This window comes from Ixodes scapularis, unplaced genomic scaffold (genome assembly GCF_016920785.2).
Source record: "Ixodes scapularis isolate PalLabHiFi unplaced genomic scaffold, ASM1692078v2 PGA_scaffold2__306_contigs__length_199485367, whole genome shotgun sequence".
NCBI classification, from domain to species: Eukaryota; Metazoa; Arthropoda; class Arachnida; order Ixodida; family Ixodidae; genus Ixodes; species Ixodes scapularis.
This window is the reverse complement of record NW_024609857.1, coordinates 144248869-144274956: the sequence shown is the minus strand read 5'-3', so window position 1 is coordinate 144274956 and position 26088 is coordinate 144248869. Positions and strand designations below refer to the sequence as shown.

The 26088-nt window shown below is 47.7% G+C and overlaps 1 protein-coding gene across 1 annotated transcript in view; it reads left to right on the top strand.

The window, feature by feature from the left end:
* The window catches only part of LOC8052429 (tubby-related protein 4), a 251222-nt gene extending 226771 nt beyond the window's left edge, over positions 1 to 24451 (top strand). The window contains exons 4-7 of the mRNA XM_029987899.4: positions 2457 to 2567; positions 15868 to 16016; positions 20820 to 21044; positions 24137 to 24451. Of these exons, the coding sequence (XP_029843759.3) occupies positions 2457 to 2567; positions 15868 to 16016; positions 20820 to 21044; positions 24137 to 24451 (800 nt within the window). The remainder of the gene's footprint in view (positions 1 to 2456; positions 2568 to 15867; positions 16017 to 20819; positions 21045 to 24136) is intronic.
* The last annotated feature ends 1637 nt before the right edge of the window (positions 24452 to 26088 follow it).

Sequence of the window (26088 nt, the reverse complement as noted above, 5' to 3'; positions counted from 1 at the left end):
ACGTTCATTGTTGTGTGTTTGGTAACACCAGCTAAAATAATCACGCGCAGAAAAAAACTGAATATAACGGCGAATTTACTGTACGTGAATGGTTTAGTCGATGAAAGCAAACGCATAAATATGACCGACGGGACGATGCATTTTTCGCACTGCTTCGGATATTTACAGCAGCACTCGTCCGCACTGCGAGAGGTTGTCGACTGGCTCTCATCGCATCTGTACCAACGGTGTTCCTCTCATATTCTCCACCAAAGAACACGATAACGCGTAGAGAGTGACATATGCAAATTTTGGTAAGGGAACAATCTTCAGACAGCTGACGGAATAGTTCAATCATTCGCATGCTTTTGAGAACGCTCGGTACATCCTCGTAGTAATAAAACGAAAAAGGGGATGTGTTTCTGTGGTGTTTACTGTAGACTACGTCAAAATCCGATAGCACTGCTTGTCCTCCAGAAAGGCTATATTGCACCGAATAAATTGCGATTAATCATGTAACTGAAAATCAGAGGTGTGCACATTCTCATCCAATAAATGTTTCGTTTGTTTACTTCTTTTTTGTCTCTTTACTTTCTTACCTGCCAAAGGTGTAGCGTTGTCATGGTGAAAGAATATGCCATGTGCTTAAATCGATAAGATGAAGGTCGTGGTATGAACGTTTTGAGCTCTTTCGAGCTGCGTGTTATGAGCCGGACTCATCGTGCGTAGAATCCGTACGACGATCACATGGCTGGTACTGCTGGATCACGTGATCGCATGACGTCACGGTATCGCGTCATGATGTAACGTGGTATCATGTAATGAGACGTTACGTGACCTAGCACGCGGCGTTTACGGTGCCACGCTATGGCATCAGTGACGTCAGGTTACATGGTTGGTGTCACGTGACCACGGTGTGTTGGCAACATCACGAGACGTCTCGCTGGCGAGACGCCACATGACCACCGTCCGCTAAATTTTTTGGGGCGTTACCCCAGCTTTTTCGTAACGCATTTCCGTAACACCAAATTCGGCTGGAGTTAATCCCGCTATATTTGGCGCGCGTGTGACGGTTTTTGTATGGCGGCTTTTCGACACGGTTTTTCATGGCATCAAATCACACTTTCCTCGGCTATTCTAGTCCTTCAACACATTCCGCGTTGAAAACAGCTGTTGGCAAAGTTACCACGGTGTCACCACTCTTGCAAAAGGCGCGTGGGTATTTGAAGACACCTGGCCCTGGTGGCTTGAGTCAAATGGGTCTGGTATTTTTCTCAATAAAGACATCTTGACAATTACTATTACTACTACTGCTACAACGACACCATACTGGCACCCTAAAGTTCAGTCGTTGATTACGGCTGTGTCTAAGTAGTGTCGGTGACAGGTTAAGAATTTAAATGTAAACATTTCGGCGGAACTCCGCCTGGTTAGGTAAGTGATAAGAAAAAGTACAACGTAGACTCTAACCAATTTCTTCAATGTGCCCGACGTTTCGAAGCCAGCTCGGCTCCTTGTTCACGGGTGACTGTATATGGGCCCAAAGGTAGCAACCTGTCGTCGTTTTCTTCTCTTCTCTCTTAGCTTTGTTTTCTTCTTCTTTTTCTGTGTGTGACGCATTTTAGTCCGTGTATGTAGCTGCTTGGAAGCGTTCCGGTGGATCGGTTCAGGTTGTTGCTTGTATTTTGTATGTGCCAAGATTCTATTAAGAGCCGCTTCCTCCAGTTTCTTTCTGTGTCGAGGATGGAGCTGCTGTCAAAGCCAATGGCGTGGCCGGTCTTCTGAGCATGTTCCGCCAGCGCGCTGCCTTGGATGTCATTCTTCTTTACGTCATACTTATGTCTACGCAGACGTTCGGGAAAGTTCTTTGTTTCCCCCACATAAGAGGCGTCGCATTCGGCACAAGGAATTTGGTAAATCAGGCCTTGAGCTTTTTCTTTTGGTGGACGATCCTTTGGAAGAGGAAGAAAATGGCCCAGAGTTGAGACAGGTTTATGCGTTACTGCAATGCCGTACGGTTTCATTAAGAATTCAATTGATAATCGGCCTCCAACGAGAGTTTTCTGCCTTTGATAGCGCTTCGGCGCATGTGCAGCCAAAGCCCTGTGGAAAGCAATGAGCTTGCGTGGAGGCTGAGCATGAAGTGAATTCTTAACTTGTCGCCGACTGTAGGTATTCAGAATATGGTTTGCCTTTACGCAAATACCAGGGGCTCTAAGTAGAGCGCCCGATGAGAAAGTCGACGAGTTCGCCCACTGCCCCGATTGGTCGGCGCCGCGCTTGACTTTGGCGCTAGCCAATCCCAGCGGTTGACGATCTCAACGATTTTCTCGCCAAGCGCCCAACTTAAAGCCACAGGACTCTGGCATACGTGGGAATGTTTCTCGCAAGTTTGATGACTGTCGCACTTGCGATGTTCGTTCGCGGTATCTGTAGCTCCAATGAAGTTCCTCATCTTTTTTGTTTCCTGCCCGCAGCTCCCGAATCCAAGCTATCCGTCCTGGCCGTTTGCTTCAGCAACGGAGTCATCCACGTCATGAAGAATTACGACGACATCTCGCCAACCATCATCAACACCGGTCTCAAAGGTAGGTGGTACTAAATTCATTGTTGCCTTAACAAGAACAAAACTAAAATCGGGCAAGGAGTAATGCCTCAGGGGCACTCATTTTGGCAGACATATGCGGTACGCGGTATACGGTAAAGGTTTGCTGAAAGTCCCTAATGAAGCTCTTTTCTCTATAGTGGGACGACGCGCGTTCTGTGTTGCTTATACGGTTCTTCAAGAACGGGCTTACAGAAAATTAAATTTATCGCTGAGCTGCTGCTCGAAATGGTGAGACCATATGGGTTCCATTACGATAGTTGTAGACGCGATTTCGGGAAAGAGCAGCCAAAGAAAGAAAATACGGTGGTCGATCACCGGGGAAGAAATTTGGCACGAGTGATTGATGTGAAACGCGCTCGCCGTTGCTCCTGTCGTTTTCGTTTCAAAACGTATAGAGACAAATAAAATTGCAAAGCGCCTAAAAAACAAAAACACGAGGAAGAAGAGACAAGACCAAGTGCTAACTCGTTTTTTAGGCGCTTTACAAGTTAAACATGTATCAACTGGCCCACCTATTAATTTTTCAAATGAACTGTTCAAACACATGAAAGATCGTTATCGCGACCCAAACGCCAGCTCTGTTATGTTCAGGTCAGTTTGAATTTTACTTTCTTCTCTTTTTCGTGTTGTCCCTTCCACGCTAGTCATCTGTTGCTAGCATAGAAGCTCTTTCCTTGTTTGCTTCTTCTTTGTCCTTGCTTAAAAAATAAAATAGTTCTATGATGCAACTCCGACTCGGCCGGTTGCTGCCTTGGCCGCCTCCACAAGCTCCAAGAAAAAAAAGTAGTCACCAAAAGGCAGGGGGGGGGGGGGGGGGGGGGGTGTTAAAAGATCGGTGGTAGAGATCCAGGAAAATGTGAAATTGTGCGCAAAAAAAAAATACCGGGCCATACCAGTTTAACGGGGTAAAAAATCTTCGACGCAGAATCTAAGAGGGGCAGAAAGGTTTCTAGGCTAGGTGACCCAAGCTACCGCCCAATGCAGAGGGTACAGCCACCAGCATCGATCTATCCATCCATGTAGCCACCGCCGGCAGGTCCGTCAACGCTGGTTCGAACGCCGGAAGGACCCTCCCGTTTTCGGCAAGGGTCCTTCCCCGCCGGGGCCGGGACGGGGCAAGGAGACAGCTCAGTCTTTCAGTGCTTGAGGTGGGTGGTGTTCTTAGCTCGGGTGGTGCCTAGGCGAGGTCCTTTTTTATGGGAAAAGATTAGGTCGCACCATGGTTTCTTCGTGACGCTGCGCGCGCTTCCCTTCAGCACCACCCGGATACAAAGCCTTTGCGCTGAATTTTCTTGATCAACAAAAGAGAGTAATTTTCTTGATCAACAAAAGAGAGGAAGCGCGCTTCCATTGCCATTTCACTCCTCGTTCCGAAGGCTTTTTGTACACCACCTGTTTCTGCTCCTCTCTATCCTGCCCCTTCCACCCCTCCCCGCTCTAAGTGCATCCTCGCACCACCTACTTTTTTTCCTTCCGTTTTTGCGCGCTAGGTCAGTAGCAGTGTTGCGGAGTTGCCACTCCGGAGTTGGCATGATTCCGGAATCATTCCGCACTTTCCCGACCCCGGAATGGAATGAGAATGGAATTAGGTGCCTTTTCCCCGGAACGGAGTGGGAATGGAATGGGCTCGGTTTTTTTGCGAGCTGTGTCGATTTTTATCAAGGGCCTACGAAATAATGGTGCAATTCGCCAGCGCAGGGTAAGTGGCTCTTGAAACAGCGTCATTGTACTGGAGGTGATTGACGCCTCGATTGTCTCACTGGCTTATGCTACTTCGACGATGAAAATGGCACGCAAATCAGTGAAGCAACTAAAACTGAATAGCTGCAGACAGACAAGGTGTCCTTCCAGGCGCCGCGAGAACCGACAAAGCGACTGTCGTAATCATGCGCGATTAGCCTGTAGCTTTAAACCATGGTGTCATACCGAACCCGAAGCGAAAACCGGAGCAAAACCGTTATTTTTAACTGAACCGAAACAAAACTGTTGATACTGAACCCGAACCGGAACGAAACCCTAATCTCATGTGGCGGGTCCCAGTCCATTGGAAACGGTTCGGCGTAATAAAATCTGAGCCGTGCCTTCTTGCGGGTAACGGCGCCAAGTCAATTAAATATTTGCGACGATGGTGTCAGCGGCTCAGTTTTGACTCAACGAACGGCAGCGACGGCATGGAAACAACTCAATAATATTGAAACAAGTAAGTATATTTCACGTCTATATGAAGCACGAATTGGCGTCGGCGAGTAGCTCGTAGCGTCCGTCATGGACGCTACGAGCTAGTGAATTGCTGTGTGTCGCTTCTTTTACTGGACCTCGCTTTTTAGCGCTTTCAATCCTTTTCAGAAAAAAATTTTAAACTAAACGTACGATTTACATTCTTCCCCCCAAAAGGGGGACAACGCCCGGAAGCGACACCCGCCCGAAGGCGGGCATACAACGCTACTTAGCCGGCATTGATCTAGCCTTCGGTGGCTACACTTTGATCTTAGCAAAAAGGCCGAGATTCTGAAACGTCCGTCATGGAACTGCGTAGGGTGAAACGGAGTACACCTGACTCTGCCAAGAGGGTCGTTCTAAACCAGACGCGCCAAGATCACCATGGAGCATCATCGTACTGGAAGCGTTCCTCGCCAATATAAGCGTCTTTGGCACTGTGCATGCAATCAACTTATCAATCATGCCCATCTCCACGGATCTCTTATAATTATATTCTTCTTTTTGGCGTATTTCAAAAGAGTAGAATTATTTTTCAGTGCCTCCAAGCACCGACACAGCGAGTGGTGGTGGTACGAAGATGTACGCTTGTTTCGCCGGTGTGTAGATAGCAAAATCTCGGTAGACAGGAAACGCCTCCATAAAGCTACCCGTCACGAGCGAAATATATCAAGGGGAATGCAGGGATTGGTGTTAAACGCGCAACACGCACACGCCTTCCCCGTATAAAAAGATTCGAAGTAAATAACCGAAACCAAACGTTGGCGAACGCGCGTGCAAGATGCAATATTGCTTGGGTAATTTAGCAAATGCTTCGGTAATTATGTTTATATTAAATTACCCAAGTATTTGCAGAATGCAAATTCTTGGGTAATTTAGCAATAGCTCTATCTATAAATTACCCAAGCATCAAGGAGACTGCAGAGATTAGTGCTCCACGCGCCGCACGGGCTGGCCTCAGCAGTAGTAACTTTTCTAAAGCAATTAATGCCTAAAACAAATTGCATCTTGCACGCGCGTTCATCAACGCTTTATTTTGGTTATTTACTTTGAATCTTTTATACGAGGAAGGCATGCGCGTGTGGCACGTGGAACACCAATCCCTGCGTTCTCCTTGATGCTTGGGTAATTCAGCGATAGCGGAGTGATGTTTTGGTGGCGCCCTCGTATGGTTACCTTTCGTGACGTCATTACCTTGCGAGCAACGAGTTCGATGGTGTTTGTAATTAGCACGGCGGAAGCTTGAAGCCATAGCGCTCTTGAACCAACACTTTCAACACCGTCAGAAATAAAGTGCTGACGTTCCTTTTATTTCCGTCCATGAGAACTCTCTTGCTGACGTCATAGTCAGCATTCGGCCAATCGTGAAAGGCCGACCACCGTGACGCTTTTGATCGCGCACGTCGCCAATAGGTCTATTAGATCGGCTCGCCACAAACGGAGGGGTCAAGGAGAAATTGCCCATTTCACGGACCAAGATGGCGACCATACGGGGAGCTTTGCGCTACTTTCCCAGGATCCAGTGACTTTAGGCGTGACGTCACGCCGTCGCTTTCTTTAACCAGTCAAGCCTGGGCGGCCGCCGTCCTTCATGCACACGCTAAGTGACCTGATCTGCTTGCACAAAGGAGAAGAGGGGTTTCGGGAATGTTCACTCCGCGGGAAAGTGCTGAAAGGCTGCATCCATCATGCCTTGTTATGTATAACCGCTGCACGAAACATTAACGCATTTCTGCGAGAATCAGCGTGGTTACTAGAGCAGCGATTTCGGTTCATTATTATAACGATCATTCGGATAATTAGCTAATATATGTTCATAATGTTATTGAAAATTAACATTATGTTCTAATTAGGAACTTCCTGGGCGTCATCGACAAACTTTAAATTAGCCAACATTGGAAAGACTTAGAGCGCATGGGAAGCACCGTGGAGCGCTAAAGTTACCACTCGTTCAGCAGGGGCAAAGTTATCTGTATAGTGCTAGCGAATAGCGAAATCTCGGTATACAAGAAACGTCTCTATAAAGCTACCCGTCACCAGTGAATTTAGACCGGCTCACCACAAATGGAGGGGTCAAGGAGAAATTGCTCATTTCAGGGACCAAGATGGCGACCATACGGGGAGCTTGGCGCTATTTTACCAGGATTCAGTCACTTTAGACGTGGCTAGCTCAGAACCAGCCGTGTAGCATTGTCCGTTTCGGGAAGATTTCGCTTCCGAGCAGAGGTCCCTCCAATCATTTCACTGTAAGTGATGACGTCACAGCATGGCACTCCGCTTCAAACAAACCGTTGTATAGGGCCAATGTAATGGACAAATGCATAGGGGCTCAACGTGAGGTTAGAAACCGATAAAAAAAAAGAAAATAATGTTTTGTAAGCCTTGCGCCTTCTCAATATTTCATCATGAAGACTGTTTCTATCCTCTCAGTACCATATACCAATGACAAAACCCCGTAATAAAGTATCACAACCGGTTTTGCCTTGCTAGCGGACGATACAATGGCTTCGCGCGTTCAGTGGTTCTTTCTGACGAAGTTCGCGACCGCGCTGAGTGAGGTTGGTGACGATCGACGAAACTTCTATTCTCGGGGTCAATTTTCTGTGGGATTTTTCGAAGCGAAGAGTTTCCGGCACAGTCTTGATCGACGCTCGAGGTGCTCGAGCGCCTTTCCGTGGAGGTCGCTTTCGCAATATTTGAGAAGGTGAAAACACTGTCAAGCCGAATAGGCCGAATCACGTACGACGACGACGTTAAGTGTATGAATGTCAAAGTGCGCACCAGCTCACCTTTTAGGGTTTCCTGACCGCACAGTTGCTGCAGTGCACATCTGTGTGATGAAACGAACTGTCCGTAACAGATATAAATTGTCGCAGATGGAAACGGATCCACAAGCTTCAAGCAGAAAATTATTTAGTCGGTGAACTTGTACCTAGAAACAAAACAAAAAAGGATGAGCGTTGACGGCGGCAGCAGCGCGACGATGCGTCGGCGTGACAGCTGGCTCTGAGTCGACAAAGCCGCGCTCGACTCTGCACCTACTACACTCGGCATCTGAAACGTTCGACCTAGAGTGTTCGTTAGTGAGCTAGGGCGATACTGATTAGGCAAGGTCATTCTGGCCTCCTTATCTTTTACGCTCGGGGTAAGAGTAAACTCGAATCTTCTAGAGGCACGGAGAAGCGTGCCTTCCCAGTCAGGCGCGCTTGAGGTCTTACTTAAAACTGAAAAATCAAAGGAATGTTTTCTCAATGTGATTATCACAAGACAGGTGCGAAACACACACCCATATTGCGATCCTGAAAAACAGAGTTTGGGGTCTCGAACTGCTCATATTAGGGTCAAAATAATTACTCCTTCATTAGAACGCACGTCAACTGCAAAAATAAGAAAGAGGGCCCGACGCCGCTTTGATATTGCCGCGCGCAGGGCGGAACAAGCAACGCTTGGCCACGAAATTTTGGAACATTCGCGTTTGTTCTTGCTCGGGGCGTGACTTTTATCATTTCGTTCTGCTTTCTACCAGAAATGTCACGAATGAAGGCGACAAAGGGATGAACAGTGAATTGAAAATAAATAGTGTTTAATTGGAGATCTTGTGCAAAAAAAAAAATATTAAAGAACGAGCATCGAGGCAGCAGAAAAGCGGGCGGCGATTCGGCGGCGTAAAAGCAAGCGAGAGCGAGACTGAATCGGACGAGGTCCCGCACAGCTCCTTATCTACTGTGCGTGGCTATCTTGAAAATTCGTCGAAGAAGCTTCGAGTGTCGTGCGCGCGGGGCCAGAATAAGCAGGCACTTTTGAGAACAAGGAAGCAAGTAGAAATGATCATCAAAGTCACGGCCCAAGCAAGAACAAACGCGAATCTTCAAGTATTCCGTGACCGAGCGTTGCTTGTTCGGCCCTGCGCGTGGCAACCTCATGTTCTAAACAAACGACTTTCTTGCTGTATTTTGAACAGATCTCCATGCGTATGATGATTTTTGTGAGTCAGTGTCCCGTATCTCACGGAAATACAATTCCTTATAAACATGATTAGTTTTCTTAGGCTTTCCATGTTTGAAATCATACAAAATCAAAATCCTATACTTTTAATTATTGTGAAAACGATCCAACCGTTGCAGACGCGTACTTCAGTCATTTACTTTACGTTCGTTATGCGTTAGTCGTCTGCAACAGGCATTTCGAGGCGTCTCGAGGGCAGAAAGTTGCCGTCGCAAAATTTCAAAAACAGCCGGTTCTCGGCAAACTTCTGTCGTGGTAGGTGCGAAATCTAGGCTTCCTTCATCTAATATTTTTGAACGTTTAAATTCTACGCCAGATTTTTGACCGATTGTTCTTTCGGCGTGAAATCCCATGTATTTGTCCATTACAACGCCCCAAGTAACGGCTTGTTTAGAGTAGTGACGTTATACTTACGGGGTTGAAAAGCATCGGTGTAATCGACTTGTCACGATTAGCCAGACTGGGATTATTTCTGCTTTCATCAACGGAAATAAGAGTGGTGTCAGGTTGTCACTACTGACGGTGATGTTTTAAGAACTCAATGACTTCAAGCTTCCATCGCACACAATCAAAGTTGTCACCGTCTATTACACGCACCATCGATTCTCTCGTTCACAACTGATAATCCTGACCCTGGCGTCAAGGGTAGGAGCTATAAAAGGACGTCACTGACCGAATCTGCACACTACAATCAGTATGAGCCTCTCGCTTGAAAGTTTATCATGGCCACCAGTGAGTTCCTGGAACGCGAACCGTTTTATCTTAAGAACCTCTAAAACTATTAATTCGAAACTTACACGCTGAGCTGTACCTCGTTGTCGGTCAGTTGAAACACCTCTAAGCAGGAGCGTTGAAACAGGGGGACGGGGAGGGAAGCGATTCAACCCCCCCCCCCCCCCCGGGTGGCGTCAAAGGAGGGGGCAAGGGGCATAAAGGGGCATAAAGGGGCAAGGGGGAAGGGGGCGACCGCCACGGCATAGCCCCCGCCGCCCCACATCTCTCAAACACTACCGACGGCACTACAGACACCGCCTCTGGGTGATCCTAGTAGAGTTGTTCACTGTGGCGGAAGATGAACTCTAAAGCCGTGTACATTGCTCACGTCTACACAGTATTACGAAGTTCAATATTCGACTCGATACGAGGCGAAGATTTTTGCCTCGTATAACTTCTTCCCAGAGCTGTGAAACGTCACTTTGTTGTCACCAATAACTTCCACAAACGAAAATCTTGCAACGAGACGGTTCAGAGTATCCACAGCGCCCCCAGGGATAATCTAGAAAGCGCTGACTTTAACGCAACGTAGGGATGTAGGGACATGCGGGCGCGACGTCATCAATCCAGCTGTTCAATCGGCTGGCCTAACGGTGTTGCTCGCGCTCGCTTCAATAAAGCTCGCTATGACTTTTTTTCATAGCGAGCTGTTAAGGGCTAGGTTCCCCAGGATCGTGTCCGTGTATGTCTACACAAACCTACCTGGACAGCTACCGCCATCTATAAGCGACGGCGGCAAGCACACAACCAGTATGGTTTCCGCGTCGCTCGTAGATGGCGGCAACCTTTTCAGCTATAATAGAAGAATGGATAGTTGGGCGCGTTGGTGACAATTCATCGTAGGAAACAGCGTGAAAAACAGACGATGACGAAGAAGAAGCACACAGTGTATCGAGTACAGCTCCGCTGGTCTTCCTTCTTCACAAGAATAAAAAGACTAAACGTTTTTTTGTTTTTTTTTAATTTTGTTGGAATTTGGGCACCGAGACAGCTTGGATGATTGACATCTCGTCCCGCGTGACGTCATCGTCGGGAGAGTTCAATCAGCAGGCTCTACAAACTTCGGCCCCAACTTTGTGCTTGACGAGTTTGACGACCCAGGTGGCGTTCCAGGTAGCGAAAGCTAGCGAAAGTTAGCGCACGACAGGCACGATACATCAAGCCACCAGTGCTCTGTTTTCGGTTGTAAATACGAGGGCACAACATGCCAGCACCACCTATACCTAACAAGACAGTATAGCGTAGACTTATGACGACACATACGGCAGGCCGGGCGCCTATTGGACATGAGTGTCGCGCAAACGTTCGCCTAGGACTCGTGTTTTCACCGATTCAGCTCGAGGTCCAGCCGTTACACTGACGTAGCACTCGTTTCTAATGTGTGCCTCGCGTGGGTGACGTAAAAGCTTAAACACTATGAGGCCTTGTCATCTCGGTGGTGTTGAACAAGCGCGACTGGCCGATAGTTTACGTCATCATTTTCCCTCGCGGTAACACTGCCGAGTCATAGCGTTATAATAGTTTAACGGCGCTCGGGATTGAGCTAGTAAGTTGCTCGTGCTTTGAATAGAGTGCGCTGCGAAGGACTAGAAATACATACACTGAGACAAGAAGGACGACGCGACATACACAAAAAAGCGCGAATGTCTTTATAGTCCTCATCCTAATAGTCAGGCTCTTTATATAATTGTAGTCAAGGCTCTCCCATTGCCTAAAAGTGGGGTCTATTTACCAGAAGTCTTTCGAAAGATCCCGCAAAAAGTCTCTTGCGCAGTGGGGTCAAGAAAACAGGAGAAAGAGAGTCACTTAGCTAACTCCCTTGTGGAGGATGAGATGGAGCTGAATCTGATACCTCGGCCATTAAATAGATCGAGGGGGGATCGGTGGCCGAGTGGTCTAGCGCACACCAGCTCGGAGCACGTGGAGCGAAAGCTCGCGCTGCAGAACCCAGGGATCCTGGGTTCGAGCCCCGCCCCTGCCCGTTTCGAACTGGATGAGCATCGTACCGGCGTGCGGTCGTGTATCACTACTGCGTGACGCACGTTAAAGACCCCAGGCTAGCGGCTGTACCGCACTGGCTAAATTTCTCATCTACAGCTGGGCGACTCGTCGCCCCTGTGAGGCAGACCAAGTTCTAGGCTGTATAAACACACACACAACCCAATTTTTTAAATAGATCGATTGCCACGCGACATTTTTGTGACTGTTGAAGCGGCGCAATGCGTCACACAGTTTCAACGCGTATTGCGGTCTCTGGGGTGGGCTCTACAAGACACGAAGTTGGTGTGACGAGTGCAAACTGCGTTATTATATTGCCCGTGTGATACGTCATGTTCGATCGGTATTCTCACTGACCCCAAATTATATTTGATCGCAGGAGATTTATACGTTGTTGTTGTTTTTCTGATGGTAGGTGATTTATACTTTTTTTTCTTCTTAAAATCTTTATTAGAGGAGATGGATGGCGGCTTGGTCACGCCGCTTTCCGGCAGGCAGAATTGGGACCAGAAAAGTGGGAGGAGGAGGAATGACAGATGCGGAGAGAGGTTTGCCTCATGAACGTTGTTCATAAGGCTACAGTAGATGATGAGCTGGTCACGAAGGCTTAGAAGGGTGAATCCAGACTGCCATAGTACACACACCGCGTGGGACGTTTTTTTTGTTGTTTTTTGTTTTTTGTTTTCTGATGAGATATATTAAACTTCCTTTTTTTCGCGTTGCTCTTTGACGTTTTTGTGTGTCTGTGTGTGTGTGTTTGCCGCATTTGTTTGCTTTTTATACGTTAGCGTTACTAACTTTCTTTATACGTGAAACTCACGCAAACTTGAGAAGTTCACCACTTTAATTCCGCGTTAAAAGATCACTCGCAATGAGTGCAGCCACACCGCGCGGCCCAGCATTGAACTGCGGGTGTTCCGTTGCCGTTGTTGTTGCTCTTGCATTTCTTTCTCCCTCTCTCTCTCTCTCTCTTTCTGCTAGAACAGCCTTGGCATATAATCGATGCGTGTCGCCAACGTCTCTGCCGTTTGTACCGAAATATGCTTCAGTCGTGACAGATTTGACATGCTGTCTTCCACGCGTACGGTTCCATTTCATCTTATTCCTACGCTGACATTTTTTCCCATCAAGAAAACCGAGTGTTCTTTCAAGACAAATAGTCTGTTTTTGTTTTCCGAGGCATGCATGTTTCATTCTCGTCGTGTTGTTGTTGATTTTTTTTTGTTTTGGTTTCGTTGGTTGGTTGGTTGGTTGGCTTTTTGTAGACTAGTGAAGACGGGTGAATTTTTTCGTTGCAGTTTTTATATAAAGTTCAAACGAAAGTCATCTCTCGCATTTATGTTAGGAGGAAGCTGAACAGGTTTCTGTAAAAAACGAGATATAGGTGAATTCTTGCGTGCTTTTGTCACATGAATTTTAATACCGCAAATATTTTACCCGAATGCATCACTGAACGCGAGAAAAACCGAAAAACCAACCGCCGGGTGTGACGGCCTACCCAGAAGTTTCAACCCAGTTTCAACTGCCTTGCGCGTGCAGTTTGTGAGGGAACGTGTGCGGTACTCTTGACTGCTCGGGCGAGGCTTGCAGAAGGCGCAGGATGGTTGAGATCTCCGCATAACGTCACGATTCCCTCCTTGCACCGAAAGCGGCGGGAAGAGAGCGAAGCTTCAGCACTATTTTCAGTGCGCTCTCGTGGCTACTTGGCATATCAATATAAAATACAATTTTGATATTCGTGATCCTGGAGGCCAGATGAAGACGATTCAAGTGTTTTTGTTTTTTTTCACTGTCTCTCAAATACAGAATTGCTTCTGTTTCTTTTAGACTATTCGACGACAATTCATTACATTGTAATGTAAGTAACGCTTTCTGGTAATAAATTATTGTCGAAGACCACGTTTTTTTTAGAAGAGCGTCGAGCAATTTATTAGCGTCTTTGGTACGTTTTCTATACTCGGCGACAACTTTTCTTGGCAATGCAGTGGAAGGTACGTCCCGCGTCCCCTCTCCCATTTTGAGTGTGCGCAGGCTTCCCTCCTCTCCTCGGAAATGGGGGAGGAGAAGAGCCTGCGTACACTCAAAATGGGAGAGGGGACGCGGGACGTACCTTCCACTGCATTGCCAAGAAAAGTTGTCGCCGAGTATAGCTTAGGTATGACCTTCAGACATCCAAGCGTTTAAATGCGTAAAGGGAAACTGAGGTGGTTCTGTATTGGAAGAAAAACAGTTAAATCGTGTTCATTTGGCCTTCAGAATCACGAATAGCGAGATTATTTTTCAATTTGGTGCACCGAAGCTGCAGAAGATATTCTTCAAAGTTCCGCCGAAGCCCCTCCTTGCCGGGCCGTGACGCCATAAAAGGAGTTTTCGAAATCTCCGCTCTCGCGGATCTTCAGCGCCTATCTGAACCTACGCACGCGCACTCTCGCCATTTTTAAACAAAAGTGAGAAAAAAACGTCGTGACTTGCAATTGTACGCGCTGCCCACACGAGCGACACGGGCTTGGAGGCCGAAAGAATATTTTATGACGTAACGGCTCATCGTTTTTTTTTTTTTGTTTTTTTTTCGTGTTTTCTCGCATTTAGTTACATCTTCGGAGAAAACGAACGTGATATTCAGATTCATCGGATAAAAATACTCTAAAATCTAGGTGCAACTCTTCTTTTTTTTTTTTTTTCTGAAGAATATTTTTACCTTCTTTTTAAGCTAGGTTCAAACCGCGCGCTAATTAATCGATGCCGAATGGTTCATTTATACGCCTCTCTTATCTTTTCTTAAGGAGTGCAAAAGATATTAGAGCATCGAAAGTAAAAATAAGCTGTAAAACAATTAATCTTTTATAAAAAGAAACATTGTCTTTCTTAAAAAAAAAAAAAAAAATAAATAAAACGGCCGTTTTTTGTTTTGACCGGACTGAGGGAGAGGAGGAGATCGGAGCGTGCGGGGGCGTAGGAGCGCCGAACTCCGTTTGGAATGGTTAGCGGATGGACCCAAAGCTGGCTGCCCTTGTCTCTACTCAGTGTTCGAAAGCGTTCAGACGCTGAACGTCATCGTTCGGCGTCCAGCGTTCGAACAGTGACTGGAGACAAAGGCAGCTAGCTTTGGGTCCACCCGCTAATCATTCAAACCTAAGCTCGGGGTTTTTACGTACCCGCTTGCTCTCACTTCCTCCTCTTTTTCAGTTGCTACCCGTATAGCCTATCAAACATCAACTTCATTTTTATTTATTTTTTCCCACTTGCTTTCTTTGTGTGTCTTTTTTATTCTTTTGCGATGCTCTCTTTCTTTCTGTCAAACACACAGGCCTGTTGTTGTTTTTTTGTTTTTTTTAGTTTTTGTGTTTTTTTAATTTGACTTGCGTTGACAATTTTCCCAGGCTCCTGTTGCCTGTACGACGTGCACGAATGGAATGGAAGATTGGAGATCCCTGTATCTTGCGGTGTGTCGTTTTAGTGAGCCGCCTCCGCTGGTATAAAGTTTCCACTGGAGCGCTCGTTGTACCGGGTGCTTGGAAGGAAAGAGAACCTTTTTCTTTGTCGCCGCAAAAATGAACTTTATGTACATCGCCGACCTCTAGCTCTCTTCCCAAATGCAGCGCTATAGCGGTTGGGACTAGGGGCCAAAGTTTCAAAACTTACCGTTATCTACGTTATCCGATTCAAAAGGTGTAAAGCGATTGTCGGAAATTTTTCAATGGGAACATGCGGTGCGTTTTCCGTAGCAGACGAAATTCGTCGGCATGTATTTGCGAGCTAGGCTTCGCCAGTTACAATTTTCTCATTGAACATTTTTGCAAGTGGCTTATAACTTTTGAATTTGATAAAGGTAAGTTCCCAAACTTTGGCGTTCGCTTCAATTCGCTAGCGCTACATTTTGAACGGAGACTGGGCCTTTGGCAATGCCTAGTCTAGTTCATTATTTCCAAAGATATCGGTCCATGGCTCGGTCTTATGCCGCGGCACACATATCAAAGCGGAGTGGTCCAACAGCGGGGATATGCTCGCCGTAGCCGGAGTCGCAGGCTTCCTTGGTCACCATTTCCTCGTCGAAAGCTTTTTAAAACTTGCTTATAGCTTTTTTTTTTTTTTTTTAGATAACGGTAAGTTCAGAAACTTTTGCATCAGGTTCCGTCCGCTAACTCAACATTTTGTTCGAAAGGTGAGCGTTGAGCAACGTCTAGTTTCTTTTTTTGTGGTGAGAAAAACGCTGTTCTCTTTTCTCCCTAACACCCTGTATTTCCAAAACTCTCGGTTCACAGTTGGGTCTTCTGCTTTGGGCGCAGATATCAAAGTGGAGTGGTCCAACAGCGGGGAGATGCTTGCCGTGGCCGGAGTCACCTCAGAGTCCAGCGAGGGAGACTGTCGCAACAAGATCCACTTCTACACGGATGCCGGGCTCCTGCGCTTCGTGGCCGCCATCCCTTACACCCAAGTAAGGGGGGTGCGTTGGCCGTGTTACAAAATTTACCCCGTCTCACTCCAGAGCACCGCGTGCTCCAAAGTGAAGGTTTCCTTGCGTTCGAGAACCTACTCATGTCCAGCGTCGCTTTATCTGCGTTGTCACGTGATATGACCAGCGGGAGTAACAGGGATCGAGTAAGATCTGGAACATAACCGTTTTGACTTCCGCATCCCCACCCTATTTTCGTTCTCCATTTGCAGCTAACAAAACTTGTTATCTTCAAAATGCTTGATATACAAAAACGTCAAACACCAGCCATTTGGCGAAATGTTTGCTTAGTGGCGCCTACGCATCAAGCTGGAGCAACTAACTGGGAATTCCCTTGGTGAGTTTGGAGCGGTTCGGGAGCGCTTTTTTGCTGGTGTCTTGTTGGGCATGCAAGCGTGCACTTGCATCTACCGCACTGAGGCGCAAGTATGAAGCGCTTGTGGATCGTTCCAAACTTACCAAGGGAATTTCATATAACTGAAAAATTGACATAACACCATGAACTAATACAACCAAAGCTCTGGATAAATTATAAGAGACATAAAACGCATAAAACAAGTTGCGTGTCATTTTTTTTTTCCCCTTATTGCCCGGTTTTGTGTGAAATGGCTAGCTTGGAAGAAAAGCCAAAATGAAGGAAAGCGGTGGGTTGGGGCTTTATGACTCTCGCTGGGTGGCTCGTTCGAAGCAAGTTTGGACATAACTCGTTAGTTGTTCCCGCGTTTTATGCCTACACTATACTACGGGGGTTTATTTTATTAATGAATATGCACTTTAAGATATTTAATCTCGTTTTTATTCCACTTCGTAAAAATAAATTCTGTCCTAAATCGCCGTGCAAGAAATATGTGAGAGACAAATGAGTTTTTTTCTTTTTTTTTTTTTTTTTTTTGTAACGTCATGTTAGTGGGAAAAATATATTTCTGTCGCGCGTTATACTTATCCGTCCGTATTTTATGACGGACACTTTCATCATCGTACGTAATATGTGGATGAATGAACCGTTCTTGATCGAATGAAACAAAGTCTACGAAGCTGCCGAAAGACAAAATCTATAGCAAAGCTGGAATTTTAACCCCGGTAGTGGTTAGCATACTCAGCCGAACAGCTGGAGAGCCGGAGTTCACATTCCGGCTCTGCCAAGTCTTTGTCTGTCGACGGCTTCGTAAACTTGATTTCAATCGATCAACTACGGTCGATTCATCTGCATTTTTTTTTCTCGATTATTCCGTCTATATCTTTATACTGTCACAGACGTGATTTGTAAATGCTTCATTTTATTTATTTTCCCGCCCATGCCTGGCGATGTGTTCAGCACTGTACATGCAGGAACATCCTTTGTCCTTCGTGTGCTATTAAAGGACGCCCACTAGCACGTACGACGTTAAAAAGTGGCTCAGTTGCGCCAAACGGCCTTTGAAAATGTTAGCTCTCTGCAAGTAGCGTGCGAGTGCGCCTTCTATTACACTGTCGCGACTACGGCTGTGCATCATTTCAGTTTCCAAAATCTTAATTTCAAATGTTGCCTGACTGACGGTCCTCATATTTCTTTCCTAATGGTCCTGGCAAAACTCTGGGTCTTTCGAATGGCACATATTTCAATTTAAAATGTCTAAGCCCACACCATCTTAACTCTCTTACGTCACGCCTTTGAGGTGTTGCTTCGATTGGCACTGCATAAGCGCAGACGCTTCATGTCACGGGGATCGGGTTTGTGCGCACGCGCAGTGACCGCGCCTGGTGTGGGCAAACGCGTGCTTGTTTGTGTCACCCTTGCGAGCATCTAACAAACCCAAAGTTTCAGTTTTCAGTAACGTATTGCCGATTTAAATAAACATATTTTCTCGGTCGCTTTCATCCCGGTATTCGAAACTAGCGAGAAACACCGACTTTGTACCCGTACGTATAGTCGGAGTCTCTCTCTGATGCACATACCTCAAATTTGAGTGCAAGATAAATGTTGAAGAAATCGCCTGCGGACTTGGTTGTTGTTGTTGTTATTTTTAACTGAATCCTACTTTCTTCCAAGATAACTATACCGAGCATGTCTATAATACATTTGGCCCGTCCGTATTGTCTACCCTTTCCAGTCTTGTAGAGAGTAGGCACTTCGCTACTGCTATACCTTCAGTGCACGATGGCACTGAAATGCTGAACAATATTTACTCCGGCCCTGCAACGTTTCCACCAGCAGACTCAATCACGCCTTATCACTGTACCTCGACCAATGCACCATATTGCCACACGCGTCTCTGAGCGAGCGCGTCCGTGGCCGAATGGTTATCGTGCTTGGCTTCCACGCAAAGGGCCGAAGTTCGATGCCTGGCCGCGGATGCGCATTTTTGTTGTTGTTTCAGTAAATGTCGCGTTCTCGTAAATTTGAAAACCGTGTTGCTTGTTCGAGGTCCGAATTTTCCTACGCGCCGAACCTTCTACACTGATTCTTCCAGAAGCCCACGCGTGTACAGTACGGGGCTTCGCGTGGCGAGCCGCAGTCAGTCTCGCCGCAGCGCTCGATCGCATGCTGTTACGCCGCCATCGACGCCGGCGACGCTAGCCTTCTTCTGTTTCTTTTTGGGCACAACTTCCCCCATAAAACGCTTAGTTTCCCTCGGTTATTCGTCGCCTCATCAATTGTCATACGTGACATTTTGGTGGAGGTGCGGGGTGCCATCAATAAATGGCGCCTTTGAGAGGTCCTTGCGGTACGGAGCGGTTGACACAAGATGGTGCCAGGACTCTGCAATACGTTGTGCGGATAAGAGCTCAGAGAGAAGAGCAGATGAGAGCTCTAAATGGAATCATTGGCGGGTAATCGCTAAAGCCGCAGTGGCACTGTTCATGCATCGTACAAAAGACGCTTACCGCGGGCATGATGACAGAATTGGCTGCGGGCACGCCTCATGGATATTCGAAGCGCCTCGTACAGATATATGTGCCTCGAACGTGTCCCCACGCAGTTTTCGCAAGACCAATCTAATAGGACCGTCATGCAAAGAAGGGACAAGCACCAGGTAGTTTCTGGAGACTGTCTTTGGTATGATGTATGCGCAATGTCACCGTAGCAGTTGTGGTTCTCCTTAGGGCCACTGCCTTTGGGAGTACCACGTTCGCGGCGAGACGCTCTACCGCGAAGCGGGTTCGCACTCGCGTGGCATGCTGCTCGTCGAGCGCAATGAGACACCAGTCACGTTGGTAACGGTGATAAACTGTTTATTTACAATGAAACAAAATAACAACAACACAGCGGCTATAAGCTGGTGAACGCCGTCGGTGTGGAGATCGCCCACGGCCGAACGGTCGTTCACAAATGTACAAAGGACGGGGTAAACGCTCACCGGTGCGCCGGAAGGTTCCCCGTTGTCGCCGCCGCCGAATCCCAGGAAGAAGAGAGAAGCGAGACTGCTGTCCGCTGGTTTTAAGATAACGGCGGAGGGGAAGTGGCCAATCAAGGAGCGACACGTCGATCTCCCTTGTGCGGGGGTTCGTTACGGAAATCGCCCCAAAGGGGAGAGGAGGAAGCCACTGGATGGATGGATGAATACGGCTGAGCCCTTTGGATCGGGCGGTAGCTTACGCCACCTAGCCATTTTGTTTTACCATTTAAGCTTAGAATATTTAAATGTGAAATCTATATTCACTCCGCAGTGCAAAGAAAGTGAGGCTATGAAACCCCCTTGCCATCAGTGGATAAGAAAATACCTAGTTTTCTCTCGATTTCTGCCACCATTCACTTAATCTTTGCTTGGTAATCTCTACAGTCTTGAAATCCACTCTCCCTTCGCTGTCTCTAAAACCCAATGACTTTATTAAATCTATGTTGTCTTCGGTAGGCATAGGGTGAAGCCCTTTACAGTAGAGTATCAAGTGCCCAGCCGTCTCGTCCTCCTCTCCACAAGCAGTGCACACTGTATCAATTTCCTGGTACTTCACTCTGTATGTTCTGGTTCGCAGAACACCCGTTCTTGCCTCAAACAGCAATGAGCTTCCCCTAGAATTGTCATAAATGCTTTCTTTGGCAATAACTCTTTTGTTTAATCTATAGCTTTCCAGAGCCGTCTTTGTCTGCATTCCCTCTAGCCACCAATCTCTTTCTGTGGCCTTAACTTTCTTCTTAACTTAACTTAACCACTCACAGTGGTAAGCAGCGCCACCTCTCGCTACGCCAGCGCGGCCGCCACGGCGCGCCAAAATGCTGACGCGACAGAATGTTGAGGGATCACAATCCCCACACAGTGTGACCGCGGCCGTGACCACCGACTTCATTTTTATGTGGCCTATAACTCGTTGTTGGGTCGTTTTCATCTTGTTTATATCGCCTTCAAACGAATGCAGATAGAGACTGAGAGAGAGAATGAGAGAGAGAGGCGGAGATGAGAGCTAGCCTTCGCGCCTGCCCACTGATCCTTCCAATCAGAGCCCGGCAGCGTCGGAGCGCCGAGCTCTGATTAGAAGGATCAGTGGGTAGGCGTGAAGGCTAGCTGCCTTTGCCTCTGCCCACTGTTCGAACGGGTTCAACCAGTGGGCAGAGGCAAGGGCAGCTATCCGTTGCTTATACCGACTAGTCATTCCAATCAGAGCTCGGCGCTTTACGCCCCCGAGCGCTGTCATCTCCGTCTCTCCCTCAGTTTATATTCGCATACTTCCGAAGGCAATCGTGGTAAGATGAAAACGGTTGAGCAACGTGTTACGCCACATAAATGCAGGTCGGTGATTTGGGTTCCCTCCCTGGGTGCGTGAATCTCCCGGTCATTGACGTGCTCCTCCCCCGCGTGGTTCCTGCAGAGCCCCGTGACGGCCATGACGTGGGGCCACAACGACAAGCGGCTCTTCGTGGCCACGGGCAGCGTGATCCACATCGGCTGGGTGACGCGCCGCATCGCGTCGCTCCAGCTCCTGTCCAGGCTCACGCTGCACCGCGCCTTGAGGCACGAGGACGCCGTGCACAAGCTCCCACTGCCCAGGAGGCTGCGGGCGCTGGTGGCCAACCTCTTCGGGCAGACGGTCAAGGCAAGAGACGCGCGCCCTCTTCTGTCTCCACGTCGGTGCCTGGAGAACGTTTTTGACCTGTGTCGTTTGGCCAATTACGGCCCTCATTTTTTATATTATATTGGATTAAACCTGCTATACCGTCAGGTGGTACAGGTAGAAAGAAACAGTTTATTTCCCTTTGTTTAGCTCTCACTGAGAAATTGAGTGTGTTTAGCGTCCTTTCCCGTCCTTGCATCGAAAGTGGTCCCGACGTGGCAAAAACATTACAGCACATAAGCCGGCGTTTCATGCTGTCGTATGATGCGATCCTGGGGGTTTGGCGAAGAAATTCTTTAAAAAAAGACAAGCCGACGCAAAAATCGCTGTCGTCGCGGCGTCCCATCTCGTGTCTGCTTTGGTTTGCGCCAGCTGCCTGGCTGAAGAGCGACATACAGCAGAAGTATCTGCCGCATCCTCCTTGGCTACTGTGACACCTCCAGGATCGCGGCATGCAACAGCATGACGCTTTTATGACGTCATCAGACGGAAATTGAGGGACCACTTTTGAGGACGCTGTAAACACACAAGTGGGAGGCGCGCTCCAAGCACCATAGTTTCGACGTCGGTGGGGCCTCTTCAAGAAATCACGTGCACTCGTTTGGCGTCTTTTTGTTTATATGCTATGATACTGGAGCTACCCACATCGTACCTCTCGTGCTGCAGAACCCAGCTATTAATTCCCACCGCTGGCTGTTTCGATCTGGATGAGCATCGTACCGGCGTGCGGTCGTGTATCACTACTGCGTGAAGCAATGCATAGACCAGGGGTGGCCAGGCTGACCCGACCTAAGAGCCGCAAACGAAATCACGAAACTTTTAAGAGCCGCGGAAGGGGGGGGGGGGGGAGAGGAGGAGGAGGAGGGGGAGGAGGGAAGGAGGGTGAGGGGGGCAAACTTAAATTTTGCTCAGAGTCTGAGTGTACGTATGGGGGCACAGGCTGCACGACTGTACGTATGGGGGTACAAGGCTGCCAAACCGCGAGCCGTGATTTATTCTGAAATACTTTTTTTTTTCCTTGGGAAACGCAGAAAGGGGTGGACGGGAGGGGGGGGGGGGGGGGGGGGGGGTTCCGCAAGCCGGACTTGGACCAGCAAAGAGCCGCAGGCTCGCGAGCCGCGGTTTGGCCACCCCTGGTATAGACCCTAGGCAAACTGGTATTGCACTGGCTGCATTTCTCGTCTACAGCGCAGACACTATAAGATGCCTACTGGGGCTGACTAACTTCCCACTGTGTGAACAAACACACAACACAGCTACTGTTTTACAACCTTCCGCAGACGAATTCGGTTAAAATATGTTTTGAGCAGTTGTGTAGTGGTCAGTTTGAAGGCGACCTTTGTGGTTATTTACTGTCTTTATGACCGTCATGTTGCAGCGTAGAGATCCTTCAACGTGCGCCGTGGATTGTTGGAAAGGATCTGGAGGAATCTGCTTGTTTTGATATAACATGCAGGTCATATGCTGGCTTCTAGGATCCTAAAACAAAAGTTTAAGCTTCTACGAAGCTCTAAACAAGCTACTCTCGTGATATTTGAATTATGTTGTATTGAGTTAGCAACTTCCTAGAGTTAACACTCGCGCGTAAAACAAAAGCAATACTTTTTTGAAAGATTTTGTGCATTTGTTGAACATTAACTTTCTTTATGGAAGGGTTTAGATTGATTGTGACGTAAACTACAAGGACAATCTTAGTGAATCAGACAGAAATCTAACCCAAGTTGCCCTGGCACAGCTTCTTTGCGTTTTCGGCAAATAGGCGGTTCTCTGCAGTCGTCTTATCGGGGCTGGTGTGGCACACTGGAAGATACACTGCTGTCACAACTTTTCACTCCAGGCACATAGATGTTAGCAGAGGAGAGAACGCGTGCCCACTAAGCCTGAAAAGCAGCGGTACAGTCTCCAACATTATAAAATACCTATTCTACGAGGCAGTTTCAGGCGTCTGTGCTCGATTCGCTTACTCCAGGCCCATATTGCTTGAGATGAGGAAATAAAGGTGCCCCAGTTTTATAATTCCTCTAAACTTAAAGTGCCTCTAACCAAAGTGTGCTTAGTGACGCCGCATAAATTACCTCCGCGAATGGAGCTTCCTTATTGCGGGAGACAGTACATTGTGTCTAGTGCAGAGGAGCGCCAAGTACAGGTCGCGACATCAAGTTGGCCTTTAGACAATAAAAGGTAAACAGTGAGTGTTCACCACTTGAAGTTTAAACGGCGAATCCGATGTACTGCGGCCAAGGTTAGTCTCAACTGTCCCTCCGGTCTGCGCATGCTTCAGTACCCTTGTCTCTTGTTAGGTAACATCGGAATCGGGGATCCTAACATCGTTTCATTTGTAAGTTTGAAGTAAACATTTTAATTGTGTATCTTGAGAGACCTAGGAAAAAGGATTTAGTAAGACGTTTATGTTTTAATAAGTCGGGTTGAACATATTGTACCTCGCGCATGTGCATATTTCAAAAGTTGAGTGCCCTTTTGCGTGCATGCACAAAACATGCACCCGCCTGACAGTACACGAGGCATTTAGCATATATGACAGTGCTTTTCGAACTCTGCTGCCCTGCGACCCACAGTAAACATAAAATGGTGCGTCTCGACCTCCCGATCACCTTCTTGGCTTTTTGTAATGTCACAAGCTTTTCAACTTCAGTGCGTGACCAGTAATACACAAAATGAACGTTGGATTTTTATTTGACGTTCAATATAGTCGGAATGAATCAGCTGGGCTAAGAACCAATACAGAAAGAAAAATATAAATGCAGGCAACTATAAGATGACTTTCTAATGGCTAAAGTGAGCTTATTTGTTATAGCACGATTTCTCAAAACGAGGGTGGTGTTTGGACACCACAACTCTCAGTTTCGCGGCTCGATGTTGATCTGCGACCTCGACTTTGTTTTCACTGACAGCACCGAAACCAAGCTAATATTTTTTCGCAAACTCCCGAGCCGCTTCGCGACCGCCTCACTACATCTAGTCGACCCATAGTTTGGGAAACTCTGGTCTATAGCTAATCCGCGGTTAGACCCTGTCACTGCTCGCATCCTGAGCCAAACTTTGGACGTCCGCAGTGCTACCTGCCGGAGGCGAACCAGCTGCGCGAGTTCGTCTCCCGGCCTCACACGGTGCGCCTGCACTGCACCATGGTGCGGCACGACACCGAAGACCTGGTGACCGGCAGCGCCACCTACACGCTCTTCCTGGAGTACCTGGGCGGCCTGGTGCCGCTGCTCAAGGGCAAGCGGGCCAGCAAGCTTCGCCCGGAGTTCGTCATCTACGACCCGCAACAGCCGCAGCCCAAGAGGCTCCAGCCGCCCGGCGGCAGCAGCGACGCCACGCCGTCCGACAGCGACGTGGACGAAGGCTGCGCTTCGTCCCCAGGCTAGTGGGCCTGAATCTGAGCCTGGTTCCAACTGGGGGTTTCGCGAACTTGGGCAAACTTCGACTGGTTTGGCGGACCCTTCAAACCTTTAGACGTTTAGTGAAGTCCGACGAAGTTAAACTTATATAGAGCGTTGCTTCCCGAAATTTTAAGCAAGCATTTCGAATTTTAGGAAATAAATAGTCTTATGGAGTAGTTTAGTTTACGTTTTATAAAATTATTACCAATGTTTGCGCAATACGAAAAATATGTACCTTTAATGCTTTATTTAGTTTGTTTAGTATTGTCAAACAATAAAAGAATGTGCCTCACAAATACGCCACTTTTTCTTCGGTTTCGGTTGCAAATTTGCGTTAAAAGTTTGAAGAAACCGAACGTGGTTAAACCTTAACCTGGTAAGGTTCGCGGCACCCCTAGTTCCAACTTCTCGATCAGGGACCCGTATTTGTGTCGCGTGATGTCGGACAGGTTTTGCATAGTTGGACCGGCTGGACGTGCCACAGCCTCGGGGTTTCCCCCTTTTTAACTGGGACGGGTAGCTGGCGCCGTCTATCGTCGTGGGTATCTTGGGCACCATTCGACACCGCCGTCTCTGCAGTCTCGGAGAACCCGGTTTCTCCGTGCGCCGGCGGCTGCTCTCTCCCTCGGAGCCACGCGTCTGTGTGGGCAGCACGATGTTCATGCACCTTCCGATGCGACATGCCCACGAGGTTAGGAGATGATTTAACGCTGAAAGCGCGCTGTCTAACGCATCTGAGTGGAGTGGAGAGTATTGACCCTAATAAGCTATTTGGCGAAAGCGTCCAGTGTCTTCAAGGTTTGCTAATGCCTCTCCGCCTGCAATATTCCTCGCCATGCAACAATTCACGCATGCGCATGAGCAACCACCCTTCGCAGAAAGCGTCCGCCATGCTATTGCAGACGCTCCCCATGGTTTGAGTTGGTCCTTCCCTCGAATATATTTCCGCCTCGGTGGATCCGAGGCAAAACGCCGGCCTCTGATGCGTTCGTCTTGTCGTCACCGAGTGTCGTCGTCGTCGTCGAGCTCGTTGGGAGGCACTGCAAGACGCGCTGGGGGCGTTGCTGACGCGAGCATCGACGCCGCTTGCATCTTCTATAGTCGGTTGCAAGCTAAGAAAAAACCGGAAATGCCTCTCAGAGGAAAATGTAATCCTACGCCGAGAAACGCCAGCCAATTGTTTTCATGACGTCACGATTCTGTGGACCAATCGCGATCCTTTTGAAAAAAAAAAAGCTCAACATGGCTGCTGGCCTTAGCAACGCGATGCTATAGTTTCTCGTGACAATTATTCTGCTTTTTTGCACCGTGTTTTACGTGCCCGAGGTTACGCCACGAAATCTTGATAGTATCGGCTTGCGTTTGCAGCAGTTTTTGCGCGACAACGTGAGAATCCAGCGACGCTATCGCCAACGAAAATTTCGAAGCGGGCGCGAGGCTTAGCACTGCTGAGAGGTATGTTAGACGGTATGTTAGACAGTATCTTGGACAGAAAATGAATTGGGAAGACGGTACATTGGACATGAATTTCTTTCTTTACTAAACAGCTATTTCGTTGACAAAAACGTATTCTAACTTATTTAAATGTCCTGAATGAATTAAATAAATATTGTAGTAGTTTA